At 48.8% G+C, this 27,524-nt stretch overlaps 2 protein-coding genes across 2 annotated transcripts in view; one reads left to right on the top strand and one right to left on the bottom strand.

Moving 5' to 3' along the window:
• Window positions 1-3,910: 3,910 nt before the first annotated feature.
• LOC119440616 (E3 ubiquitin-protein ligase RNF13) lies at window positions 3,911-27,503 on the top strand. Its single transcript, XM_049662985.1, has 3 exons — window positions 3,911-3,956; window positions 22,587-22,817; window positions 23,906-27,503. Exons 1-3 carry the CDS (start codon window positions 3,911-3,913, stop codon window positions 24,370-24,372), a joined length of 744 nt encoding a protein of 247 aa, XP_049518942.1. The 3' UTR covers window positions 24,373-27,503.
• LOC119441187 (uncharacterized) overlaps window positions 27,471-27,524 on the bottom strand; it is a 31,986-nt gene continuing 31,932 nt past the window's right edge. The window contains exon 8 of the mRNA XM_049662984.1: window positions 27,471-27,524. Within this exon, the coding sequence (XP_049518941.1) occupies window positions 27,501-27,524 (24 nt within the window). The 3' untranslated portion in view covers window positions 27,471-27,500.

Below are 27,524 nucleotides of genomic sequence, written 5' to 3'. Positions count from 1 at the left end.
GGAAATGCGAAAAATGGTTCTCTGAGCGCAAGCAAAGAACTGTGCAAGTTGCACCTCCAATTCAGATGCTTGTGCAAATGCTTTCTGTGCAACAAGGTTGCTGTTAAAGAAGAAACTGGAGATTCCCGAAATCGCATACCTTGGGAACGGGAAGGTGACCAGATTATCCTACTGCACATGAAGCATCCGACTTCGCAGCGAACAAGCCTTTTAACAAGTGCATCGTGCTTCAGACATTGCAAGGGTGTACAATCCTTTGGAGTATTCAACGCCAATTACACTTGTCGCAAAGCTGCTTTTTCAAGACTTGGGGAAGAGGAACACGCATGATATGATGCCCTTCAGCAAGAACAAACAAGCTGAAGCAGTTGCCTACTGAATTGAGCAGCATGAACGCCTGTGGCATCGTCAGGGCGAAGGTCAAAAGGAAGTTCATTGCAGATAGAGCTCCCTGATGGGAGGGCTGGTGGGGGCGCTCATCAGATTGACAAAATAGCATTCACACGTTCACTTGGGCGCAGCAGTCTCAACACCGAGGCCCTCTCATGTTTGCTGTGAAGTCGTAGCGGTCATAAGCACGACCTCTTATATGGACACAAACCCAGATAAACTGACATGGTGCTTGTGCACGATAACAGCACACGTCCGCTACTATGGAAGCTGGGCAGAGTTATATCAGTGCTTACAGGAAAGGACGGTATTGTGCACCATATGGAGTCAAGAACTTGCAGGGGAAGAGCGTGGGTTCTGGCTCGGTGCCAGCGCAATCGCTCGCTGCTGCCTGAAAAGCGATGCTGACCTGTTGCCTAAGCAACCCACATTCGGTGGGGTGGAATGTATGAAAATAGACAACAGCCCAAGGATAAAACAGCGGTACGATCGAACCTTAATTGGGGAGGCTTGACCCAGTCCACCACAGTTAACACCGCTAATGGTCCAGGCCATGCCGCTTTCAATGGTACGGAGATACGGCACTTGAGGACTAAGTTCCGTTTTCCACAGCCCGAACAACCCTTTCGGCGCAGGGTGAGTGCAGATTTATCATAGTTTGGTGAAATACGAGTGGGTACCCAAAAGTAACCGAATTGTTTTTCAAAAGCTATATAGTTATTTATTTTTCAAACAACAACCTTACCACTTCAAAATACTCTCCATTACACTTATTACATTTGTCCAATCTGAGATTCCATTTTTTGAAACATTTTTCAAACTCGTCTGTTTTGATGGTTGATAGCTCCCTTTTCTGTTTTTCTTCACTCTTCTGCGTCGTGCAATCACAGTCCTTTCATGTTTTTCTTCATTTAGGAAACAAAAAATGTCGCACGGAGCTAGGTCAAGTGTGTAAGGGAGTCATGTACTTGAGCTTTTTATTTAGAAGTACTGAAGAGATTGCATAACAGCGTGCAACAGAAAAGGCCTCATTTGTGGAAGTCGGGGAACAGTGTTTATAACGACGACAATGCTCCAGCTCATGCAGCCATCTCAGTGCGGCAATTTTGGCAAAAAATAGCACGACTCCCTTGCCACATGCCGCCTACTCAACTGACCTTGCTCTGTGCGACTGTCTTTTTTTTTTGTCCTCTTGTGAAAGCAGAACATGAAAGGAGCGCAATTTCACGATGTAGAAGAGATGAAGGGGAAAAAAAAGGAGCTGTCAACCATCAAACAGACGAGTTTGAAAAATGTTTAAAAAATGGAATCTCAGATTGGACGAATGTAATAAGTGTAATGGAGAGTACTTTGAAGGTGGTAAGGTTGTTTTGTGAAAAGTAAATAACTACATAGCTTTTTAAAAACAATCCCGGTTACTTTTGGGTACCCCCTCATACAACAGGGTTCGCCTCTCGGCGAAAATGGCGCAGCGGTAGCAGCAATGCATTGCACGTTCAAACACAGCATCTTGCAAGACACATGCCCCGCAGCGCTGTTGAAGTACTGCAGATATATATCTCTCACATATCGTGCCATGCAGGCAAAGTTATGGGCCTTGGTGCGGGCCACCATGGGTGGCTGTACAACTAACTGCCGCACTGGCCACTCTGCCGTTGACCCTGTGGGCTTACAGAGTCGGCATAGCCGGGCCCACAGTAAAAGTCATCACTCCCTGTGCGGGCATCCATCAGGAAGTTGTGTAGCACGCACAGTGCCTTCACCGTCTCCTCTGCGTTTTCAGGACATTCTCCCATTGCTCTCTCCAGAATTCTCCAGCGGGTCACCAGGATGCCAAATGCATTCTCGACGCACCTTCTGCGTGATGTAAAAAAATGTTTGTGGTAAATCATGAGCTTTCAGTTCTTACAAAAGCAGCATAGTAAGCATTTCAACTTGCCTGGCTCTGCTCAGGCGGTAGTTGAATATTCTCTTGCGAGCCTCCAATCCTCGCCCAGGGTATGGCCTCATAAAATCAGATTCTGAGCTGGAAGGCCTCATCGCCAATGGAAAACGCAAGGGCCGGCAGGGTGTATTCGGCAGTGGCAGGTCTCGGGGAAGCTGCAGCTTTCCTTCGCAAGTAGTCTCCCAAATATGGACTGCTCCAGCACTCCCCCGTCACTCTGTTTGCCATAGGCACCCACGTCCACAACAACAAACTTGTAATTGCTGTCAGCCACAGCAAGAAGGACAATGGAGTAAGTGCCCTGCAATAAAGAAGTAACCACGAGAGTGTACCGGACTACTGTCGTGGAGAGAGTGCGCAAGAATATATTTACAAAGCAAGTAGCAGCATAACACACCAACAAGTGTAGGATCAGCTCATGCGCGCCCAGGAACCACCCCTATATTCTCATCATCCAAGCACTGAGCTAAGCCGCTGCGCGTGCCAAAAATCTGAGCTGTCGGGTTCTGCAGTGAGGAGCTACAAGTCTCGGGTATTGTGTGCGTGGAATGTGCATAAGGATGTAGAAGATTCCACGAAGGAAAAAAAATGGCGGCAAGGTTAGTGGAAGACCATCTCAGAGCTTTGAAAAACCTGAGGCAGGACCAACTAAAGTACTTCTGCGTCAAAGATGATAAAACAAGCACATTTTTATTATTGCGATAGCAATTATATGGAAACTTCAACTGGATTTCTGCCGTCGCCGTGAGGTTCCGTATAAAGTCCAAGGGCGATAAAATCGTCGCCGCGGCCATATGCGCGAGCGAAAGTGCGGGGGGATACGCGCTATCACGGAGAGCTACGAACAGCGGAAGGAAGCAAACATTTGAAATGTTAAATCAAACTTTTCTGGCACTTCTTGCCGATTTCTACATTCACATTTATCTGACCTTTATTTAAAGAATTCCTTATGCACTGCAAGCTGGTTCCTTGCCTGTTGTGTTCACTGTGTTATTATTCAAGGCAGAATATGAATAGTTGTACATGCGTTCCACGAGAGTTTTTTCATCACAAACCAACTGGCCTGAAGCATTGCTTTAACTTGTTGCATATTGCAAAATTATACACACCTGTAGTTAAAGTACATGCTTTCAGATTTCCCAGGGCACTTGATATGTACATGTTTGCCGTCGACAGCTCCAAGGCAGTTTGGAAACTGCAGGTGTGCCTGAACCCTCAGCGACATGTAGCCAAGTGGCAGTATGGGTTTCTGTATGTTAAAAAAAACAATTTAGAGCATGAAGCAGCTTTTACAGTGAGGGTAGTACTTTGTCAGTGCACTGCAAGCTTATAAACACCATTTTAAGATTCACCATGCAGCCAGGTGACCGATTGCAACTACAGTCGAACCCCAGTAGATTGAATCCACATAACGAATATGTGTATATGAACAGCTCAAAAATCCCCTGTATAAAAGTTTTTCTTCTACATATCGAATTACCTAATATAAACTTTTTTTGTGATCCCTTCAGATTCAATATATTGGGGCTCGACTGTATATTCTAAACACAAACACAAACAGAATGCCCTGTGGGCATGTTGCACAAGTCAACACTGCAATTTCTTCAAGCTACAACTGCTGGTGAGTGCGCTGTATGGCCAACTTGGCACCATGCTAAACTTGATGAAATGAACAGATGGTCATTTAGCCCATAATTGCAGGAGATGTGGTTCTGTTATTCTGTTTAGCTCCACAACGATTCTTGGCACGAGAAGAACGCGAACGCCAAGGGAGATTTTTTAAATATTTTCAGATTAGGAAGCACAGTTACCTTTGTATTAAGGCTCAGTCAGTCACAAATGGTCGCTTTTCTCGAAAAGCGACCATTTTGGGCCAGTCGCTCGCTGCTCAATTTTCAGTCGCGCAACCGTGGTCGCAAGCTGTTTAACCAATCGGCGCTGCGCTGAAAGTGATGTTATGGGTTTTATCCAGCGTTGTCCATGCCACCATATGCAGACTTGTGATGTTGGGACGCAGCAGTTGCAGCAACGTGTCAAATGTATGCGGTCGCATTCGCTGGAAACTAAACCAGCTGGAAAGAAAGCACAACACAAAACCTTTTTCCAGCTGCCATTCGTTAGATGAGCACGCCACCCAAAGGTGAACAGCAGGTGAACAGCTTCGCTTTAATATTATGTACCGAATCCCACGCAATGCAAATACAAATGACAACTTGCTCTCGATAATACTCGTCATGTGCACAAAGTTCGGGCAGGAGGTGGCTTGCGTGGCCGGCCACTTCATGCGAGCGGAGGCATGGGCGCACCTACCAGCATCGCGTTTTTTTCGGAGGCTTCCTCGCTGCCACAGCTGACACCATGGCACAGCACATCAGCACAGGGACATCTTTCTGTTCGCTCGAATCAAAATCTGTGGCTGTTGCCGGAATGCGAAACCAATTTACACAGTGCCCGTGAGTGCGTGTGAACTACGTAGATTCCTAGAATTCTCGCTGAAAACGATAATCTATGGGATTGCGACTTGCGGGTCGCGTTCAGCTGGGCTTGCCAGTGTGAACATCGGTCGCTTTTGGTCGCGAATCGCAAATGGTCGCGCGACCTCCTCAAGTCGCCAGTGTGATTGAGCCTTTAGTGTACCGTTGCTCACAATCCTGACTGAAAAGGAGTGTTCACACATAGAATCTGATTTTGATTGCATGTGCCCATGACAGGGAAAAAAGTGGTTTTGCGGTATCTTGTGCTGGTGCATGCACTGGTACGAACCGTGCGGGTTTCGTACATAATAAAGTCAGTGATAGTTCAGAATCGTCCTGTGCACTTCTTGTTTCTGTGTATGAATCTAGTTCGCTGTTTAATTCCTTGTTCAATATGTACCCAATTCGCCCAGCATTAGCCTTGCATAAAGATTGTAAAGTGAAAAGGACAACTAGTTCACATAATAAAAGGTGTGCTGAGCACTTTGGCAAAAGCACAGCTTGCACTATTTTGAGGTGACGACCATGAGGTCGAATTGTTTTTTTCTTAAGTGCAACTAGAGCTTGAACATTGGAAGCAATTGCCTGTAACAAATTTAACAGGTATACCAACCGGCATGTATAGCGGATGCAGTCTGCTCCAAAGTGCTCTGCATGTGACTCGGACAGCCAGTCGTGCCGTTGATATGCCACTCGGAATGAAGGCTATATCCTGCATGACGTCACCAGATGATAGGTACCTGCAACAGGGGTTAGAATGGCAGGTTTGAAAGCTTGTTGCAGACAATTTCAAAATTGTTTGTTACTGGTTAAGCACACAACATATAAATAAGCCTTTTAAAAATGCTCATAATTCTTGACCAGTGGTATCCTGGTCCTTTTCAATATCACAGCCTCTTTAATAACAGCTTGACACGTGCAGATATTGCAGTGTTGTACTGAATGCGAGCCAGTTCCTGTTGGTAGAGGCCACTCGTGCTCTTTCAGGTGCTCATGCCTACAGTGGCCAGTTTGTCCCATGGATGCATTGTGACATGTCAAGGGAATTTATAAACTACAAAAACAGTACATTTTACAAACTTGGAATGTTTCTTTTTACAATCTGGTCTCTTTTAATCTTTTGTGATACACGGCTGCACAAACTTGACACCTAAAATCTAGTGGCTCTAATGACACCATGCAAACATTCCGGAAATAATGGCTTTATTGTGTCAGTTTCTGTCTTTATTCCCAGTCAGTGTCCCTTGCCCCTGTTAGTATGTGCTGCACATAGCGTAATAACAATGAATGTGCACAAACTAGCCCAATTCATCACTCTGTTGCTTCATACAATTGTGTCGCGCAACCAAAGGGATGACATGCATGCACGCCTGTCCTTACTGCTTCTGTCATGTTCTGCACAACACAGAATTTTTCTTATCCAGTATTTTGTATGATTTGCTCTCAATCTGTCTTCATGATATTCCTCTCAGCATGCTCCTTAGGTTTGTTTATAAGCAGGAGTATGACGTAATAGATATGTTCGTTGAGATTAGTGCCTTGTCCTGTCTCCTATCAGTGTCGTCCTGTTTGCAGTACAATTTATTACTTATAGCCACCAACTAACCGTCAACATATTCTGTTTTATTTTTGTTTCATTGTATTACATGCAAATAGAGGCCCTAATCAACTGAATGAACACTGCAGTGGTCGAAAGGGACATAAAACTTTAAGTATACAATGCAACACCTTACACAAATGTGGTATACATTACCTTAGTGTCATGGCCAGTCGCTCAGCAGGGCATATCGGCTCTCTGATGACATGCTTCCTCTCAAGGTCTTCGCGCAAGAGGCTTAGAAGGAAGTCAAATTGATGTGGAGTCATACGGTAGTACTTTTTAAAGTACTCTACGTCTCCGTTACGCATTTTTGCATCTGAGGAAGAGAGATGCGCATTAATTCCGTCTCTTTAGAGATTGCAGCAAGTTGTCTTAACAAACAGCACAGTATTTCAAGTGATGGCTTTAGCTAGGGAGGTGCAGTGCAACTACATGGAAATGGAAATACGTTTTTTTAGACATACACAACACGGAACTTTACGAGGTCTGTTGCACGAAAAGAAAAATTTTGTAAAGTTGGAATGAGGTTTTTTACTTAGGTCATCAATTTATTTTACAAATATTCCAAAAAATTGCAAAAAAACCTACCAGTGTTTAACTTTAACTTAGAAGCAAATCAAGGTTGCTGTACGACGCAATGCCGAAGATCCTCCGCCGCGCGACGACGACGATTCGCGAATCATCACGACGAGATATCAGCACGCCGCCTAGCAACAGCCTTGACAGCACATCGCCGCCGAACGAAGACCTTCCGACGCGACGTAGCAGCAGCAGAGCAAGCCGACGCAGCCGTGATCCGACGCCACGAATTAACCGCAACGCCAGACGCCGGTCTACCGATCTTGACGTGCTCATCGATGGTCATAACGTCACGCTCTCGTCGACACTGGCGCCGACTATTCAGTTTTCAGTGGCGCATTCGCCGCCAAGTTAAAGAAGGTGCAGACGGCCTGGCAAGGACCGATATACGGACAGCGGGAGGTCACCTAATAACGCCGGCTGGAATCTGCACAGCGCGAGTCACGGTAAACAACCGCACTTACCCGGCGAGTTTCGTAATCCTGCAGCACTGCTCCAGGGACGTCATCCTAGGCATGGACTTTCTACACCAACATGGTGCAGTCATCGACTTAAGGTCCAAGTCGATAACGCTTTCAACACACAAAGCGATACCGCCGGATACATGCATCAGTTACCATGCCTTGAATGTGCTTGAAGAACAAGTCACCGTTCCGCCTCACTCCAGCGTAATGATTTCCGTCGGTACGGAAGTGCCTGCAGACATGGAGGGCGTCATCGGGGCGATCATCACTTACTGCTGTACCGTGAAATTTGCGTCGCTAGAGGCATAGCTGAGCTACGTGCAGGGAAAGCAACGGTGATTGCTCACGAACTTCAGCCCCGAATACAAGCACATTAACAAAGGCACCACGGTTGCCTACATCGACGAAATAGTACAAGCCAGCAGTGCTTTCGCCTTCACGGATTCCAGTGCACCCGCAACGACGACTATAATACCTGAAGCAACTTTCAACGTTAACCAGAACCTTCCCAGGCATAAGAAAGAACAACTAAAAGCTCTGCTCCTGCAATACAAGGATTGCTTCTCGTCGTCGTAAAAGTTCGACAAACCCCTGTCGCCAAGCACCGAATCATAACCGACGAAAATGGCCGCCCACTGCGTCAGAGCCCGTACCGAGTTTCGGCACGCGAACGCGAGGCCATAAGGCAACAAGTCGACGAAAATGCTACGCGACGACATCATCCAGCCGTCCAAGAGTCCGTGGGCGTCCCCCGTGGTGTTAGTGAAGAAGAAGGATGGAACCCTACGTTTCTGCGTCGATTATCGTCGCCTCAACAAGGTCACGAAGAAGGACGTATACCCCCTTCCACGGATTGACGACGCCTTGGATCGACTATACAAGCGCAAAGTATTTTCGTCGAGGACCTCAAAACCGGGCTACTGGCAAATCGAAGTCGACGAGAGGGACCGGAGAAGACGCCTTTATAACACCAGACGGACTGTTCGAGTTCAAGGTCATGCCGTTTGGTCTTTGCTCGGCACCTGCGACTTTCCAACGCGTCATGGATACAGTACTGACAGGCTTGAAGTGCAGACTTGCCTCGTCTATTTGGACGACGTCGTTGTGTTTGCCTCAAGCTTTGAAGAACACCTGCGGCGCCTTGAAAACGTTCTTCAAGCAATCAAAAACCTCCGGACTCACGTTAAAGCCAGAAAGTGCCGCTTCGCATATGAGGGAGCTCTTGTTTTTAGCCACGTCATCAACAAGTCTGGAGGTGCGCCCCGACCCTCAGAAAACTGCGGCCAATCTCCAACTTTCCTCTGCCCGCTGACAAGAAGGCCGTGCCGGTAGATTCTGGGACTGTGCGCCTATTACAGGCGCTTCGTCAAGGATTTTTCACGGATCGCCGAGCCACTGACGTACCTCACGAAGGCCGACGTCGAGTTCAGTGGGAGATGCCCGCAAATCGAAGCATTTGAAGAACTGAAGCGACGCCTACAATCGCCGCCATCCTTGCGCATTTCGACGAAAATGCCGATACCGAAGTCCACACCGACGCAAGCGGCGTAGGACTCGGCGCCGTGCTTGTGCAGAGGACTGATGGACAAGAAAGGGTTGTAAGTTACGCTAGCCGGTCGCTATCGAAGGCGGAAGCAATTATTCCCACAACAGAAAAGGAGTGCCTCGCCATCATCTGGGCTACATCAAAGTTCGCCCCCTACCTCTATGGCAGGCCCTTTAAGTTGTGAGCGACCACCACGCCTTGTGTTGGCTAGCTAACTTGAAGGATCCTTCAGGTCGCCTCGCACGATGGAGTCTGAGACTTCAAGAATTCGACATCACCGTCGTTTTACAAGTCCGGGCGAAAGCACTCTGACGCCGACTGCTTGTCTCGCGCCCCCGTCGAACCGCCGCCACAGGATGACCAGGATGACGACACTTTCTTGGGACCCATCAGTGCCGACGAATTCCGCCGAACAACAGCGAGCCGACCCGGAACTAAGGAACCTTGTAGATTACCTGGAAGGCAAGACCGTCACTGTGCCGAAGGTGTTCAGGCGAGGATTGGCGTCGTTTTTCTTGCAAAACGACCATTCTCCTAAAGAAGAACTGCTCGCCCTCTCCGAGCCAACTACCTCCTCGTGGTACCACTCAGCATTGCGTCCAGAGGTTCTGCAGCCTCCATGAAGACCCCAACGGCTGGACACCTCGGTTTTTCCCGCACGCTCGCAAGGATCAAGAAAAATACTACTGGCTCGCCTCTCTGCCGCCGTCGCCATTACGTAAGGACATGCCGAGACTGTCAGCGACGCAAAACACCGCCGACAAGGCCAGCCGGACTTCTACAGTCCGATCGAGCCACCTCGCCGACCGTTCCAGCAGATTGGGATGGACTTACTGGGGCCTTTCCGACGTCGACGTCCGGGAATAAATGGATCGCCGTAGCTACGGACTACCTCACCCGCTACGCCGAAACAAAAGCCTTGCCCAAAGGCAGTGCTGCCGAGGTAGCCCGCTTCTTCGTTGAGAACATCCTCCTGCGTCCCGGTGCCCCAGAAGTCCTCATCACCGATCAGAGGTACTGCCTTTACGGCAGAACTAACTCAAGCCATCCTGCGATACAGCCACACAAGCCATCGCCGGACCACCGCCTACCACCCGCAGACGAATGGCCTCACCGAGCGCCTAAATAAGACCATCGCCGACATGCTGGCAATGTACGTCGACGTCGAACACAAGACGTGGGATGCCATCCTTCCGTACGTGACCTTCGCATACAACACGGCCGTGCAAGAAGCGACGCACATGGCGCCGTTCAACCTGGTCTACGGAAGGAACCCGGCAACGACGCTTGACGCCATGCTACCGGACGTCACCGACGAAGAAAATCTCGACGTTGCCACCTATTTGCAGCGTGCCGAAGAAGGTCGACAGCTCGCCCGCCTGCGCATCAAGAACCAGCAGAGGACCGACAGCCGAAACTACAACCTTCGACGACGCTACGTCGAGTACCAGCCCGGTGACCGTGTTTGGGTTTGGACTCCGATACGCCGACGAGGACTTAGCGAGAAGCTGTTACGTCGCTATTTCGGACCATATAAGATCACCCGACGTATTGGCGCACTGGACTATGAGGTCGTGCCAGACGGCATTTCGCAATCACAGCGGCGCCGGGCACGACCTGAAGTCATCCACGTGGTGCGTCTTAAGCCTTTCTACGCCCGCTGACAAACTAGGTACTTTGTTACTTTGTTATTGTTTTTTGTTATTTTGTTATTACGCATGGTTTTGTTTTCGCTTTAGTGTTTGTTTGTAGCATCGGGACGATGCTTTTTAAGGGGAGGGGTATTGACACGTACAAAGTTTATCTTTCACCGGTAGCCGCTTTTAACATTGGCTGACAATGTTAAACGTTATCGCTCGGCGCAGGGACGCGCCTGCATTGGAAGCTTCTCGACGTTATCAATGCTTCTATCCGTCGTCTGTGGTCGCCGACGCCCATGTAATCTGATTGTATGAGCGACGCGAATTGTCTAGAACTTTCTGGAAGACACGCGGACATCAGGGATTATCTGGAACCTTCGATGACTCAGGTATAAAAGCGACGCGTTTCGCCGCTGATCAGATTTTCGACGATCGCCGACTGTGTTCGCCGCTATCGTTGTGCTTTGAGTGTAGCTTGCTTTTGTGGGCACAGGTTCGCCCAATAAACAACCAGTTTCGTCATACACAGTTTTGTGACTGGTTTCTCTACCGTCACTACTACGTGACAATATAAACGTATAATACATGTGAAGAGACATCTGAAATGGGCAAAGGTGATGTATTATACACCATCTCAAATTTACCACTAATTTGTAGGCCTTTTGAAAAACCCTCATAAGCATTGCAGAACCTTGCGTAAACGTAACAGCTTACAGAGCTCGCGACATCCGTTTTCGGTGCAGCGGTTACGGATTCCGTAAACTTCGTGTTTCACCTTTTTATTGCGATAGCAATTATATGGACACTCCAAAGCAGATTTCTGCCGTCGGCGTCGCCGTCGCCGTCGCCGTGAGGTTCCGTATATGACGTCAATGTGATATGAAATCGTCGTCCGCGCGCAGCCGAACGCTGTATGTGCGAGTGAAAGAGCGCGAGGGACGCGCGCTTTCACGGGGAGTGAACGCATGGCGGAGAACAAACGCGCGTTCTGTGCCGTGCGCCCTTAAGGGCTGCAGAAGTAGGCGTCTCTTTCCTCCTTACAATCACCATATATGTAGAGCAAACGCGCCTTCTTCTGACGCACAAAAGGCCGTGGGGGGGGGGGGGGGGGGTGCAGGGAAGGGAGGCGACGTTTAGCTGCGGCACCAAGTGCCTATTTATATCAGAGGCTCCGGCACAGTCACCAACGCCGCACGCATTTTGTGCGAACGCGGGCAAAACGCCGACGGCGTCGACAACAGTGCTGTGTGTTGCCGGTGCTGCTGGCATGTCCAAGTTTGTACAGCGGATAAAACTACTATCCTTACTTCGTATAGCTCTCTACTAAGTTGCTATCGCAATTGATGCTTCGCCTTTCGGGTGAACTGCGACAACTTTTTTTTAGACTTGCGAATTTGTGGCAATTTTTCTTAGTATGAGGCCCTACATCAAAATTGTGCTTTCTGTAACTTCACCTTCAAAACGCAACTTTCAGTAGAATCGGTCCAATGGTTGTTGACGACAGCATTTCTGCATGTTAAATGTATCTTGGTACGGAAATCCAAGTTGGTGCAGTGCTAGCATTTCTTAATGTCAAGGTAACATCCTCGATAGTAAAGTTACACTTGTCAGGCATGCAGCAATGACGCACTTAACTATTCCATCAGTATCGCGTTTGCCTAAATTATTCATTATCTGTAATGTAATGCCGAAAATTGCGGTTGCCTAATCCTGCTTTTACGGTTACAATAACTGAAGAGAACGCTACTCACCGTCGTAAATACCCGCTTTTCGGTGGTGCCGTTTTCTCCATGATGGTCGCACCCACCGCTTTCGCTTCTCTCTCCGTTTCTTCTGAATCAGAAGAACCTTCATTTTAAGTAGGAGCAGTCTTCTGCGGCGGTCGAGGTGCAGCATTGCGGGAATACGCACAGCACGCTGAACCCACGACCAACACAACTCGCGAAACAACAGGGTTTCCGCTAGTTTTCGCGCGCTGCGAGTAGACCACAGTTGCCGGTACCTTATGTGAATTCGTCTAACTTTAGGACATAGTTATGTTGGACTCCCAAACTATTCTTATTGTGAATAACCATGGCAAAACGGATCATCGTTCACAAAAAGAAGCCATCCATATTGTTTTCAACTAGCAAAACACCGTGTATCAGTCTTGTTTCTGACGTCAATACGATGAGCACCAAAATGGTCAAGCAACAATGAAAGAGTGACAATGTGGGCGGAGCATCAGCGAACGACGCGCCGCACGCTCGTTCGCATCATGTGTCCCGAATCGTCGTATGCGGCAAGTCGTACTGCGGCGCGTCGTACGACGGATCGCACGCAAAAATCGCATCGTGTGTCTCGCGCTTAAGAAATGCATTCGCATTTAAAAACAGGTACGGCTGCTGTGTCGCGTCGCCGTCAATGGGCGAGCGCGTCTCGCAAGTTGAGAGTTGCAGCCGCTGTTTTAAGGACGAAGCTCCTTAGGGTGGGGTCTGTCCCTCCTCTGTAGTATGTATAGTAGTAGGTAGCCACGTCTACTTTTATGGAAAAAAAAAAACACCGTATATCCACGGGGTGAATGATGCGAGTCGGCGAAGCTCCGGAGGGAATCATCGGTAAACCGTGAATCTTCCGTGTAATTCGCCCAGTCTCGCCGCACTAAATCGAACGATTGACTTCCACCATGACAACGCGCCATATGTGACGTCATTCCTATTTTATAACAGCGCCCTTCATTATAATTGCACCATCTCCCGCTTAAGTGGACGCTAGCACAAACGCGTTAGAAACGTGCAGTACTCTCTAGTAGGGGGAGAGGCCACAGTGTCTTACGCAGCCGTTTACACATGCCGGAACGTGCACCGCGTTTGCCGACGCCATCACATGACTGCTGAGAGAGTATAACCCCCGTATCATAGACGCGCCTCGACTTGAACTTGACTGCCACCGCCTTCAACGCGTTCGAACGCGCTGCCCCAGGCGGTGGCAAGTCAAGTTCAAGTCGAGGAGCGTTTATGAAAACAGGGGTAAGGCGGAGAGGCCACAGCGTCTACACCAAGCTTTCTTACACGGGCCGTAACGCGCTAGCGCAAACGTGTGTCCATGTGCGCTTCGTGGCGTAGTGGCTAGCGCCGCGCGTTCGGAAGCGAGGGGTCCCTGGTTCGATTCCGCGCTACGGACACAACTTCGGAATTTTTTAGGGGGCGAAGCTCCTTAGGGTGTGGCTCTGTCCCTCGTATGTAGTCGTCGTCGTTGTAGGTAGCCACGTCCACTTTTATGGAAAAAAAATTCCGAAAGTTGCGTCCGTAGCGCGGAATCGAACCAGGGACTCGGAATCGAACCGCGTTTCGCTTCCGAACGCGCGGCGCTAACCACTACGCCACGAAGCGCACATGGACGCACCGCACCACGATGACAATAAATACCCAACATTAACGAAAGACTGCGCGTTTCTAACGCGTTTGTGCTACGCGCGTTACGGCCCGTGTAAGAAGGTGTAAGACTCTGTGGCCTCTCCGCCTTACACCCCGTATTCATAAACGCTCCTCGACTTGAACTTGACTTGCCACCGCCTTGGGCAGCGCGTTCGAAACGCGTTGAAGGCTGGTGGCAAGTCAAGTTCAAGTCGAGGAGCGTTTATGAATACGGGGGTTATACTCTCTCGCAGCCATGTGATGGCGTCGGCAAACGCGGGTGCACGTTCCGGCATGTGTAACGGCTGCGTAAGACGCGGTGGCCTCTCTCCCTTACTAGAGAGTACTGCACGTTTCTAACGCGTTTGTGCTAGCGTCCCCTAAGCAGGGAGATGGTGCAATTATAACTGAAGGGCGCTGTTATAAAATAGGAATTGACGTCACATATGGCGCGTGTCATTGGTGGAAGTCAATCGTTCGATTTAGTGCGGCGAGACTGGGCGAATTACACGGAAGATTCACGGTTACCGATGATTCCCTCTGGAGCTTCGCCCACTCATCATTCACCCCGTGGATATGCGGTGTTTTTTTTCCATAAAAGTAGACGTGGCTACCTACTACTACGACGACGACGACTACTACTACATACTACAGAGGAGAGACAGACCCACACACCCTAAGGAGCTTCGCCCCTAAAAAGATTTCGTGACAACAGCCAACGGATAGAACTACCGATAACATTCGAGAAACTTCTAATACATACGTGCGTCGAGGAACAAGAATTGTTAGCCGATGAAAAGCAGTGACCAAAAAAAGATTAAGAAGTGAACAGGCGACGCGCGGTACTCTGGCGACATCGGAACTACGCTTTGCTCTTTCATCTTTCGCTGTTGTGCTCGTTCGCTCGGTTACGCCGCCGACGCTCGCAGCAGGAATGGACCGGACCATTAAGAGACGCGCTCTAAAAGAGAGGGGAGAGGCGGAAAACAAAAAAAAGAAACATGAGGTAAGGAAAGAAGAACGTATACTTATAAAAAGAACAAACCTGTAACACAAAGAAACACACTTGCAACTTATAACTTAAACGCAAACACTTACAGTGACAACGTTCAAGATAATACAATAAAAGGCATACGCCGCCTACGAAGTTCTTCTTCGTCGTTATTGCATATTAAGGTTCGGCGACGTCTTGTTAATATATCATAAAGTTTTAGGGTGCAACACCTGGAAAACTAAGCGGAATGTGTACAATGACACCATGGAGCTGTTTTAAGCTTTGTCGGGATAGGGGGTATGCCCACTGCCCTCTGCCTCGACCACCGAGCCCCGCGGTTGGCGCATGCCTGCGCATCAACCGCGGTCCGGTACAAGCTCGAGGAAACAATAGACGACAACCACGGTGTACTCGGAAAGCATTTATTACGACTGCAACTAACACTTCGAGCAGGCCAGCTAGCTATAGTTGACATCGCTGAGGGTTCCCTCGAAGAGAATAATACACTAGGTCAAGAAGGGCTTCCGACTTACCAACTGGGGAATACGGGGGGGCCGCGGCGTTTGCCGCGGCAAGAACGCGGTTGACTAACCACGTGCGGGAATACGGGAGCGACGGCGGAGACTTCCGCCGTCGCCGCTTGCTGGGGACCAAAGAGACCCGGGCGATATCAGCGGGATCTCACGTGACCACCCGGTGGCGCTGATAGCGCTTGCGATTCCCGCGCGCCGCCCGCGGAAGGAAAGTTTCCCCTCTCCCAACTCTCCCTGGCACGCATGCGCTTGACGCGACGTTCGCTGCCCGTGCGGCGGTTATGGGACCCGAGGATTCCCACATCCCTCCACCCTTAATATTGCCCTACGGTGGAGAAATCGCTGGAACGACGGCATTGACAAAGTATCGGGCAGATGCGATGGTAAAATCCGGCAGGAAATGTCCGAATCCACGTGATAGGCAGCACAGTCCTGTGTGGCGGCCGCCCACATGTGGCAGCCGTCACAGTGGTTGACGATACGGGGGCTGAAGATGGCTTGCCCTCAAGGTCCGCGCCACAATGTCCACCCGGGAACAGCGTTCAGTACTTTACCTTAGCGGCGCGCGCGCTGGCACGATCAACCTTGCAACGACGCATCCTCGTGGGAGTATGATGGTGGGCCTCCCTCATTGTGGCTGCCATGTGCTGCTGCATCGGGCCGCGAACAGGGAGGGGCCGAGACAGCAGGCAGGGACGTGACCATGGCAGCAATAGCAAGTCGAGGCGGCTTCACTCGTTCTGCAAAGTCGCTCAAATGCACTCCCACACAACACTTAGATTAAGGCAGTAAGGCCCGCCGCAGCGTCGTCCTGCTGACACGATGCTGAACCACCCGTCTACCCATAGCTTTTATGCGGCAACGAGAATAAACAAAAACAATCCCCAGTTCGTTTGAATGAAGTTTCGCTTCGACCGAATTTTCCGGTCCGATTCAGCGCGAAAGTGGGTGGGGCGATGCTCGTATGAACAAGCGCTCTCTGGTCCCCCGAGATTCGGTTATTCCGCCCGCAAAATATTGAGTTCATCTGAACAAAATAAGGCTTTCTATTTCGAACGAGGTTCTCTCCGCTCGGGCGAGTATAGTAGAACTAGCGAATCCGGTTGCACCCGCTAAATGTCACGGCATGGTCGTCTCGAACATGCGACCGGCAGCTCCGCAGAGCTTAGGCCTAATTCGCGTCCATGACGGAGACCGATGCCACAAAGAGACCCCGATAAAGGGTTCCAATGAGCCGCCGCGAAGGAGATGCAGCCTAGCTAGTGGTCCCACGCTCGCTGCTTGCTCCAACACGCAGCTTCGAAGCCCGGACTCCCTGGGACTGCGCCCCGCCTGACGTCCTAGGCCCAAGCGTTTCCGGCGCCCGGCTCCCAGAGCCAAAGATACAGAAAGGAGGCTAATTTACATATGTACAGGGAAATCGACCACCGCGGCCGGCTGCTGCACTCACTCGCTTCGGGCGTACTCTTAAAAAGAAAACTTGCTGCAAATCTCAGCGTCTACACGAGTTCGGCGACACTGGCGCAGCGTTAACTCGCCTCAAGAAAGCACACACAGATCTAGCTAGCATCACGCCTTCGGCTGAGGCCTAACGCTGGTCCGGACAAAGCCTTCAGGCTTCCTCGCATCCGAACCGATCGTCGTCCCGTTTTCCAAGAGCTTGCCCCACGTTGGGAACGCCAAAATGTCGGGATATGGGGGGATGCCAACGGCCCTCTGCCTCGACACACCGAACCCCGCGGTTGGCGCATGCCTGCGCATCAACCGCGGTCCGGTACAAGCTCGAGGAAACAATAGACGACAACCACGTGTACACTCGGAAAGCATTTATTACGACTGCAACTAACACTTCGAGCAGGCCAGCTAGCTATATAGTTGACATCGCTGAGGGTTCCCTCGAAGAGAATAATACACTAGGTAAAGAAGGGCTTCCGACTTACCAACTGGGGAATACGGGGGGAGCCGCGGCGTTTGCCGCGGCGTTTGCCGCGGCAAGAACGCGATTGACTAACCACGTGCGGGAATACGGGAGCGGCGGCGGAGACTTCCGCCATCGCCGCTTGCTGGGGACCAAAGAGACCCGGGCGATATCAGCGGGATCTCACGTGACCCACCCGGTGGCGCTGATAGCGCTTGCGATTACCGCGCGCCGCCCGCGGAAGGAAAGTTTCCCCTCTCCCAACTCTCCCGGGCACGCATGCGCTTGACGCGACGTCGCTGCCCGTTGCGGCGGTTATGGGACCCGAGGATTCCCACAAGTACAAGTAATTTCCCCTATGTTGTCCTTGGTGTCATTGTTTGTTGGCTTCTTATGAAGTGTCTGTTTCTGCTGCTCAAAGTTCAGTGTGGAAGTTCGTTCCCTCTGTACCGTACCCTCTGGGTATGGCCGTACCCTCTGTAACCATTTGCCAAAATCCGAGCGGCTAGGCCATAGATGTAAAAATATACTACAAAGAAACAAAAATGCAAGACTGACTTTCGGTTTCTTCTTCCACAGCCTGCACTGCTGTTGATTACCAATCCTTCTGTTCTCAATAATTTTTTACTTGTCCCCATTCTGTCTGAAGCTTAGAGCAGCAGCCAAGGACAGCGTGCAAGTCTGTGGGGACATGTTGTGGCATTGAAGAATCAGATGTTCGGTGGTCTCGTCTAGTGTCACACAGAGGGTGCATTCGTCTGCTGGCTGTTTCTGAAGCGCACTCTCTACTTGTGCATTTGGCATTCCAGCTCTGGCCTCAGCCAGCCATTCATTACTCCATGTATTATCATTCATCTCCCCCTTTTCGATTACGGGCATTTCTGCCTAATAGAGCACCAGAGAATACAGTAGAACCCCGCTGTTACGTTCCCGGGTGCTGTGTTTTCCCGGCTGTTACGTCGTTTTTGGCCGGTCCTGGCATAGCTCCCGTAGGACCCAATGCATTGGTAACCCCGCTGTTGCGTCGCAACTGTGGAACCGTTCCCGCATCATGCGTTGCAAACTGCCACCACGCGCCGGCCAGAGCGGCCATTTTGAGTTTTCATGTCACTTGGCTCGGTGGCTTGACGATGGGATTGGTCGCCCAAATTCCGGCTGCGACATCTACCATATTTTCGGTTGCCGCCAGCAAAAGCATGGCCTTTGAGATCCGTATTTGCTATCTCTTTAGATAGCAAATACGGTGGTGTTTATGATGCGTTGTGGCCCTAAAATTGTGTTTTGGCGCATAGATGTTCCGTATAAAGTCCAAGGGCGATAATGCCGTCACCGCGCGCCGTATGCTGTATGTGTGAGTGAAAGTGTGCGAGGGGAGCCGATGACCACGGCTAAATCTCGCGTGAAAGCGGGAGGAAGCGCGCCTTCCTCTGTCGTGCTCGAGGCAACTGCGAGGGAGTGAGGGGGAGGGAGGGATCGCGGGCGGCATTGTACTCTGGCATCAACTGCGTACGTACTGTGCGGCGGCGTGCGGTCACGTGGGCCGTATCTTGAAAGCGGTCTGCGTTGGGGGCAGAGTCGAGGCAGTGTAGGTGCGTCGGCGGCTCCTAGCTTTGTGCATGCTGTGTGTTCTTGGCGCGCAGTTTGCGTTGAAGCGATGGACCGCCATAGAGTAAAAGCTTAGGAGAGACCCCTCAACGTTGCACGCAATCGGAAAAAAAAGAAAGAAAAAAACGCGGCGGAAATTTGGCCCTCTCTCAAATGGCAAGGTCGCCGATTCTGCGTTGCGCCGGATTATGCGTGTATGTGCCGACGTCTCAGCCACGCTACCGTAGTCACGTGTATAAAATGGCAGTGAACCCTTCTTTCTCCTTTATGCTCCCTCTACTTTCTAGTCACGTGTTGACCTTGCACGCTGCGGCTACGGCGCAGAGGGAAGCAACAGCGCTGTCCAGGCCGGCCAACGAAACTGCCCACGCCGGCAAACGCCCGCTTCCCGATAACGGCAGAAAACGAAACTTCGGGGAGCTGGCGCCGGGCCGGCAGGAGCGGCGGCGCCTGGACGGCGGCGGGCGCGCACGGTGACAGTCGAAAGTGAGGGAGCTACGTGGGAGGGCGAGGGGAGCCACCGAAGCGGCGGAGTTGCCTAGGCGAAATCCGCTCCCCTGCCGCCCTCCTCCCTCACATTCCACGGTCTCCGCGTGCGCCCTTCACTGTGATGTGCCGGCGCCACCCGCTCCCTTAAGTTTCATCTACTGCCGTTATCGTGAAGCGAGCGTTGGCTGGCGTTGGCAGTTTCGTGGCCCTCGCTCGCTATGCACGCCGTGATATTTCACAACTCGCACTCAAGATTCTGGTTTCAGCCTCACTGGCTGTTCGTTCGCCACACGTGCCCTTCTCCTCCACTTCGTCTCTCTTTCTTCCTCGAGCACTCCTTGGGGCGCCCGTTTGAGGGGAGCGTTCGCCGTCTCCGCTGACTTCCGTACTCCCAGGCAGCCGCACTGTAACCGGTATTTCGTTTCCCGCAACTGCACTATAAGCGATACGTGTATACATGGAGTGCTATGGGAAAATTAACGGGAGTCTGAAAAGACCGTACTATATCTGGTCCTGCACTATAAGCGGTTATGTTATAAGTGGTCTATACTATCGTTAATAAGCGAATGTTTACAAGTTTATACGGACGATAAAACTACTATCCTTACTTTGTATAGCTGCTATTGCAACTAATTTGCTATTGCAATCGATGCTTCGGCTTTCAGGCGACACTACAACTTTTTTTACACGTAAGAATTAAAACAAAATTGTGTGCAGTTCAACACTACTCTCATTTCTCAATTTTTTCTGTTTCTCGGCTCTTGCGTTTCCCGGCTCTTGCTTTTTTTTTTTTTTTAAACGGTCCCGTGAAAAACGTATCAGCGGGGTTCTATTAGACTTAGCTTTAACCACCCTTTTCCGTCCAGCTGTCTCAATGCGTTGCACCTGGGTGTGTATTTGCCTCATCTGATGTACTTTTGCAGATAGTGCCAATGGATACTAGTAAGCATCACAAACGATACCATTGGCCGCACAATTTCATGTTCACTGCAAGACGAGTTTTTTTGCAATTATAGGATGCTTCAAGCTTGCTATTCAACCAAATCTAGCCTTGTCTGAACTGACTTTGTGGCTAGTGCTTCTGTCTGGCACATTGTAGAATTTTACGTTTGTCAGCCATGATTACAAAATTTGTATCATTGCTGCTTATGGCGAAGAGCACTGGCTTGTGCACTCACATTATCATCATGAGTGTTCCCGCAACACTCCTTCCCGAAGCAGAGAAAAGTGTGGGCAGTGCTAGGCTTCTGTTAGCATTTTTATTCTTGAAAGTACAAATGAGCACATTTTTTATCCCCTTCAGACATGAATTATGATTGACTATCAATACATGTGTGAAACATGCGCAATTTTATGCCAGGGGGCTTGAGACTCCACTGAAACCAAATCAAGGTGGTTGAATGACTCTTTGTACATTTTATGATGAGTCATCGTAATTACAGAGTAACTTAATATTTGAATATTGTAAAGTCAGTTATGCTAAACTTCTTCATAAAAATGATTGAATCACCCGCTCGAATTACATGCACAGGTTATTTATTGGCCACAAGCATTTCAAGAAAGAAAAAAAAAAAGAATATTTTGAGGTTGGCTACCGACATGCGCCTCGTCAAACATCACGTAAAACACAGAAGTGCCTTCACCAAAGCGGTACTCTGTAACGATACATATCACTCAGAAGTAAAATGGAAGTAGTATAGGTTAGCAGAATGTTCAATTTACCCTAAGCTTAATGTTTGTGCTCTATTCCTTGCTACCATTGCTCAGAAATGGCAAAAATAGGTCGCGTCCACAAATGCGGACGCTGTGTCAGAAGGGGTTATAAGGCATTGTGGCTGTGGCTGTGAGACACTAAGGCGTAAAAATATGGTGTTATCAAATGACAGTTGCCCTGAGGGCATAGAGTTTCTCACTATATTACCTAGAAGGAAATATGGTACCACCGTCTACGGGAGTTTTCTTACGAGCGCTGTGCCATTATGAGAATGACGGTATATGGCTGTATGAGGCTTATGTTGGCTGGTGTTGTTCGAGGCGTCGTCAAAAATGTGGGTATGGCTGCACAGATAATGCATTCTCAAAATAAGATCTTAAAAGGTTTTCATTCATCCATATTACATTTTTCAATAAAATTTACTTGCCTACAATGCCTAATCAAGCAAAGAAAAGCAAGAACAGACGACAAACTGTTCCAAAGCGAGCGGGAGTCTTGTCATCTGTCCTCCAACATTAGCGACCCGCTGATGCTTTTTATGTTTCATATAGTTGTGCATCCAATTACAGGTCTTCACAATTAAACATCTTTTTGTGTAATAATAAAGCTAAAACAGCTCTTTACGTGGTGTTTTAGTAGGAAATGAGTCATTGTGACAGATGGAATGGTGCTAGCCAGGTGCATCTTCAAGGTGTCCTGGGGCCGTATTCTGAAATGTTCCATTTGGGCGAAATTTCGTTTTTCGCTTTCAGGCGCGCACTGATTGGCTGGTTGAGCAAAACCGGAAAGGAAGACGCGCCACCTAGTAGTTCTGGTGTATGTCACTTTGACGTCACGGTGTCAGTGGGTGCTCCTGACATGTATTGAATAAACGAACACGCCTGTGTCACACTGCGGCCGATACATTCGAAAACAACACACCCGAACCGCTTTGCACTCGCACGGTGCGCCCTCTCGTGTGTTTTGCGAAGCGTTCGAGTGCGCGTGTTGGTAGTGCATGCTGACGTCACGGGTAAGCAGCCGGTTGACTTTTTGAATGCAACTTTCGCCTAGGCGAAATATCGCCGAAGTGGAACGTGTCAGAATACAGCCCCTGGCTCTCCAAGAACGACGCCAATCCGAAGTCGCCATGTACTGACATTCCCATGCATACAACAGCGTAGCAACGCCAGATTTTCCTCTAGGTAATACAGTGAGAAACTCTCTATGCCTAAGGGTAATTTGTATAGAATGAGACTTACATGCATCAGAACACCATGACTGAGCATGCAAGATTGAATACTGCTGTGTGCTTTGTGAGTTATCCATTCGTGCAGTGTTGCAACTGTATGGCAGTGGTATGGTGGGTTGCCGCAGTTGGTACGCTGCATTCGAGACTGGCGCAAGAAGAGGAAGTCCCGCCTGTCCCGCAAGTTTCTTAGGCAGCTGCCCACCACCAAGTACAAGAAGGGAGACATATATGAGACATGCGCCATCTGCCTCGAGGATTACGTTGAAGGGGACAAGCTGCGCATTTTGCCTTGTGCACATGGTAAGTACCCTCTTAAGTTTTCTGTAACGCTTACAATCGAGCAAGGAGATGCAGGAGGAAAAACTCTGCCCTCTCTCATGTCACCTGATATAATGTGGTAAGTGCTGCAAGTCATCAGAATCTCCTGCATGCTTCCACCGTGTGGTATCATGGGTGCCAACACAAGGCACTAGACTGATCTCGTTATATAACAAGTTTTGCTAGGACTGAACTCATTGCTTCAGGCTCTGGCCAGACTGGTCCAAGTTACAGTAGCGTATCCTGCAAAGTAATATTACTAGTTAACATTAGTTAGTATCATAAATTAACCCAATGTGCAGCTTGAGACAGGTGTCTTTTATTGCTACCTGGTAAAGAGGGGTCAAACAAAAGTGCCACGTCAGTTCAATCTGATCAGCTTGTCAATACGTAGAGTGGTCACGCTTAAGCAGAGTTGCATATCTGCAGCCACATTCAACCTGTTTCTGTATTTGCTTTTCAAGTATGCGAGCCTGAAAAAAACATGCTTGCATGAATATGTCATAAAAACTGCAACAAAAGCTTTATAGCCATCTCATGGAGAAAACATTTCTGCATTGCCCAACCAGAATGCATCGATGCTTGCAGTGGCCACACCCGTAAAGAAAGAAGAAAAAAGTTTTTCTTCTGTGTGTGTGTGTGTGTGTGTGTGCGTGCGCGCGCCTGGGTTTTGCAGACCCCCCCCCCCCCCATTTGAGAACCACGGATCTACCCGCCGTGGTTGCTCAGTGGCTATGGTGTTAGGCTGCTGAGCACGAGGTCGCGGAATCAGATCCCAGCCACGGATTCCGCATTTCGATGGGGACGAAATGCGAAAACACCCGTGTGCTTAGATTTAGGTGCACATTAAAGAACCCCAGGCGGTCCAAATTTCCGGAGTCCCTCACTACGGCGTGCCTCATAATCAAATCGTGGTTATGGTTAAATCATGGTTAAACAGTGAAAGATACACTTACATTGGGTAGGTGGGCTATATACATAGTACAGTGCCCAGTCATTCTGCACTAGCTACATATATAGCATTGAACTTTGGGTGAAAAAGTGAATCCTTTGTTCCTTGTGTTGTGCAGCATACCACTGCAAGTGCATCAAGCCATGGCTGCTGCACAACAGGCGTACATGCCCCATCTGCAAGCGCAAGGTGATCCTTCCAGGCATGAACCCCGACTCTGACTCAGAAACCGAAGACGAAGGGGCCAATGCCACAGAGCGTACACCACTGCTAGCGGGCTCTGGTGGTGGTGGCGGTGGAACTTTCGGTGGCACGTCTCCACTGTTGCGCCAGCCAACAGAGGCTGCGGCCACAATGCGGGGCTCCTCTAACTGCCCTATTCTACACACGGCGAGCTTCCACCAAGAAGACAGTGGCATGCCAACTAGTAGCTCGTGCCCAACACATGTTAGCACGGCACACTCCCTAAACCGGGATGTCGACAGCAGCAGCAACATCAGCAGCGGTGCTGAAGATGAAGTGCAGGTCAGGCCTGGCCGTTCTGCAAGTACACAAGGGGAAAGCCAGCACCACTTGCGGTTGTAGTGTATAAAGTTCAAGGATAGGAGTTACCTTTTGCAGGCAGGGCAATTTCCATGCTCCTCAGTAGTTTTATACCTTCTGAAGTGTGCATTTCTCACGCAACAATAATTGCCTTCATTCTCGCGGGCATTTCATGTGCCTGAATTTCGGGCTAGCTGGTACAGTTGCTTGTTGGTGGTTCAAAGATGGTGCAGATGCCAGCTTGTCGTGTGGCCTAGTTGCTTGCGTTTGCGGCTTCCTTGTGCCATAGTTTTGCGACAAGCATTACTTCGTGTGCAGTGCTTTGCCTGTCACTAAGACTTAGATGGGGATGGCGATATTTATGAAAATGTGGCATGCACCACGTGCCATGGGAAGGAAGTGTAGAATTGAAATTACATTGGTTGTTGCGGGATGAAAGTGCACACCATAAGGTTTAAAATCATGACTGCAGGGAGCATGTAGAATTCTCAAACCAACCTGGTAGCGGTACGCTAATATATGAGGTCTGTATCTGTATAGCTGTCTGCGCACTTGTTTTAGCGGACACAGAAAGAACCTGGGCTACACAACATGTGAGGCTGGTGTCATTTTAATGTTCTTTTTTATTGTGCTAGCCATTTTGCAGTCATTCAGGTTGTGGAAATACATGTGTGTTCTCCACAGCCAACACTACAATCCCCCCCCCCCCCCAAGTCCCATTTGGCACCTTTTCAACCTGCTGCACTGCTCTTGTGTGGTGGGAGTCTAGAGGTAATCTCGTGAAGCAGTCTGTATGCCAGTTATTAATACTAATCCTAGTTAGCCTTTGGAAATGGCAGGAGGCAGGTGTTCTGAATATTGCTGTTAAAGCATTGCATAAGTACTTGCAGTGCAGTTAAGGTTAGCAATATCTTGCAACAATGCCATTTGCTTCATCTGTACTTGTAGCATGCGACAGGTATTTGCTGCACTGAGTGGCGTGTGCAAACACTTGACATTTACTCTCGGCAGACTTTTTTTTTTTTTGTGATGCAGTGTTGAAAGGCAATAATAGAGGGTGTATGGGGCAATTTCAGAAATGAATTGGCTTAGTGGAAGCCTCAGTCTGCAAGCTCACAGCTGTGTTAGGTGATTAACTTTGTAACTATCTTCCCACTGGAGTTGGAAATGTGCATGGTGTGTAACGTAATGGGCACCCATGGTATTGACGGGGTCTAAAGATAACCGATCTGGAACAAGTGACGCACTCCGTGTGTGTGCGTCATGCTGCCTTTATTGTTGTAGCACCTGGAGTCTCTTAAGCTAGTAGATTCTTGACCGTACAAGAGCTTGCACTGTCAGCTTGTGTTGTGTGATCTGCAAGGGTTTCTACTGGTGTGTAAAGTTGCCAAGGTTCTTTTGTTTGAACTGAACCGTGCGTTTGAGAGCAAAATGTCACATTTCTAGTAGCTGTTGTATGTGATATACGGTGTATATTGAGGCCATTGTTTTTGTGGCAACATTATGTGTGTGTGATTGTAATATTTGTCATCAGTTTTGTTTCTGCTTTCAGTAACTCGCACACTAATGATAGGCATCAAAGTAGTTAGGTTACTCCTGGTAGTTCTGAGGTGATGGGGAATTTTGTTGCGAATTTCATCCTTTGGTGTGTCATTTATGGCCTACTAGCATGTTTGCTGTGTGTGCTAGTGCAGAAACTTGCACATTGTGAGCGGTAATTTTGCGCATTCATTCATAATTCATTGTCTGTATATCTCTCTTTTTTGTGCAAACATCCAGCAGCCAGTTGTGTGATGATTTTTAATATATTGTGAAGTGATGATGGGAGCAAATATATTGCCCAAGACATGTACTGCGCTGCCAGTAAATTTGTCGCGTGGGCATCTGTGTCACTTCATTTGTCTGTAGATTTTGCTTATAAAAAGCAGCAACAATGTTGACTTTGCAGCCTTTATGAGATGCATCGCTTCTTAGTGGCACCAGCACTGCATATTGCTGGCAAGTGCAATTTTACTCCTTGTGATCAGTGGTGTTTCATTTTAGCTTTGTTATGATTATATTTCTTTTTGTTTGTGTGTAGTTTTTCAAAGCAACTGTAATCTGCAAAGTCTTAGCTTTACTTTGCAGAACATGATGTCCCTCCAACAATTAGGCATCCGCAGTGTAACCTTGCACACCTGTGCGTATTTTGGAATACTGACTGACGACCCCGTCGTATCCTTCGGGAGTTTGTGTATATACAGCTGCAACTTGCTTAGACAGTAGTGTGTTAGGAGAACTCTATCGAAGTAGAGCATTTGCTACCATTTCACATGCCACTTCAGCGATTGTGTCGCACCACTGTGCGAACTGCAATACATGTTTTCCATTGCTTGTCCCAAGTGGCCTCTGCAGCCACAATGGTTCTCTGATGATTGCTAGGCAAATCAAGTGTGAATGAAGAGCTTAAAGGTATTGCTGTAATGGCAGCTTGCTTGATTAATAACGCCAAAGCTCATAATTTTTTCTCCCATCTTTCGTTGAGTATTTTTAAACATAATAGTGTGATTTAGCCTGAAGTATACTGCGTTGCGAGAGAAACAGACAGGTAGAGCAGCATTGCTGGAGATGTGACACACTCGTTCAACCACAGCACGTTGTAAACATCCTTGTGCTACTACGTATGTGAAAACAAAGAGCAGATGAGTAGTTGCTTGTTGTGGTGAGGATTTGGTTGGAACTCATTGCCTCGAGACGATTCTAGAGATACTGTCACTGTCTGTGTATCCCGTATTGTGTTGTACTGTTGGCTGATACTCTCCAACGAGTGCTTTTTTTTAATCTGCAGCCTTGTCCGACTACCTTCTTGTCTCTTGGGAGTGTCTTGATTTTGGGCTGCATGTGAAGTGGTGCTGCATTGCTTTGTTACTAGAGTAGACTCTGCTGTGTACAATGTGTTTTGTATAATGCACAAACTTTTTTTTTTTTTCTTGTGGGGCTCCTTTACCGATATTGGCGCTAGTCATTGCTCTTTCTGACAGGCCCTAAGTAGAAAAAAAGTCATGCTGATAAACTAGCTGCCCTCTTGGCTGATTAACAATGCATGGTATTTCTCTTGGGGTGCATTCTTGAAGCTTGAAACGAGTACCACAGTTGTTTTTCCAGAACATGAAAATAAATGTTTATTTAAATTATTTTGTGTCTGTTGTCAGAAT

Source organism: Dermacentor silvarum, chromosome 2 (genome assembly GCF_013339745.2).
Source record: "Dermacentor silvarum isolate Dsil-2018 chromosome 2, BIME_Dsil_1.4, whole genome shotgun sequence".
NCBI classification, from domain to species: domain Eukaryota; kingdom Metazoa; phylum Arthropoda; class Arachnida; order Ixodida; family Ixodidae; genus Dermacentor; species Dermacentor silvarum.
The sequence above is the reverse complement of the archived record's forward strand: the minus strand, read 5'-3'. Positions and strand labels throughout refer to the sequence as shown.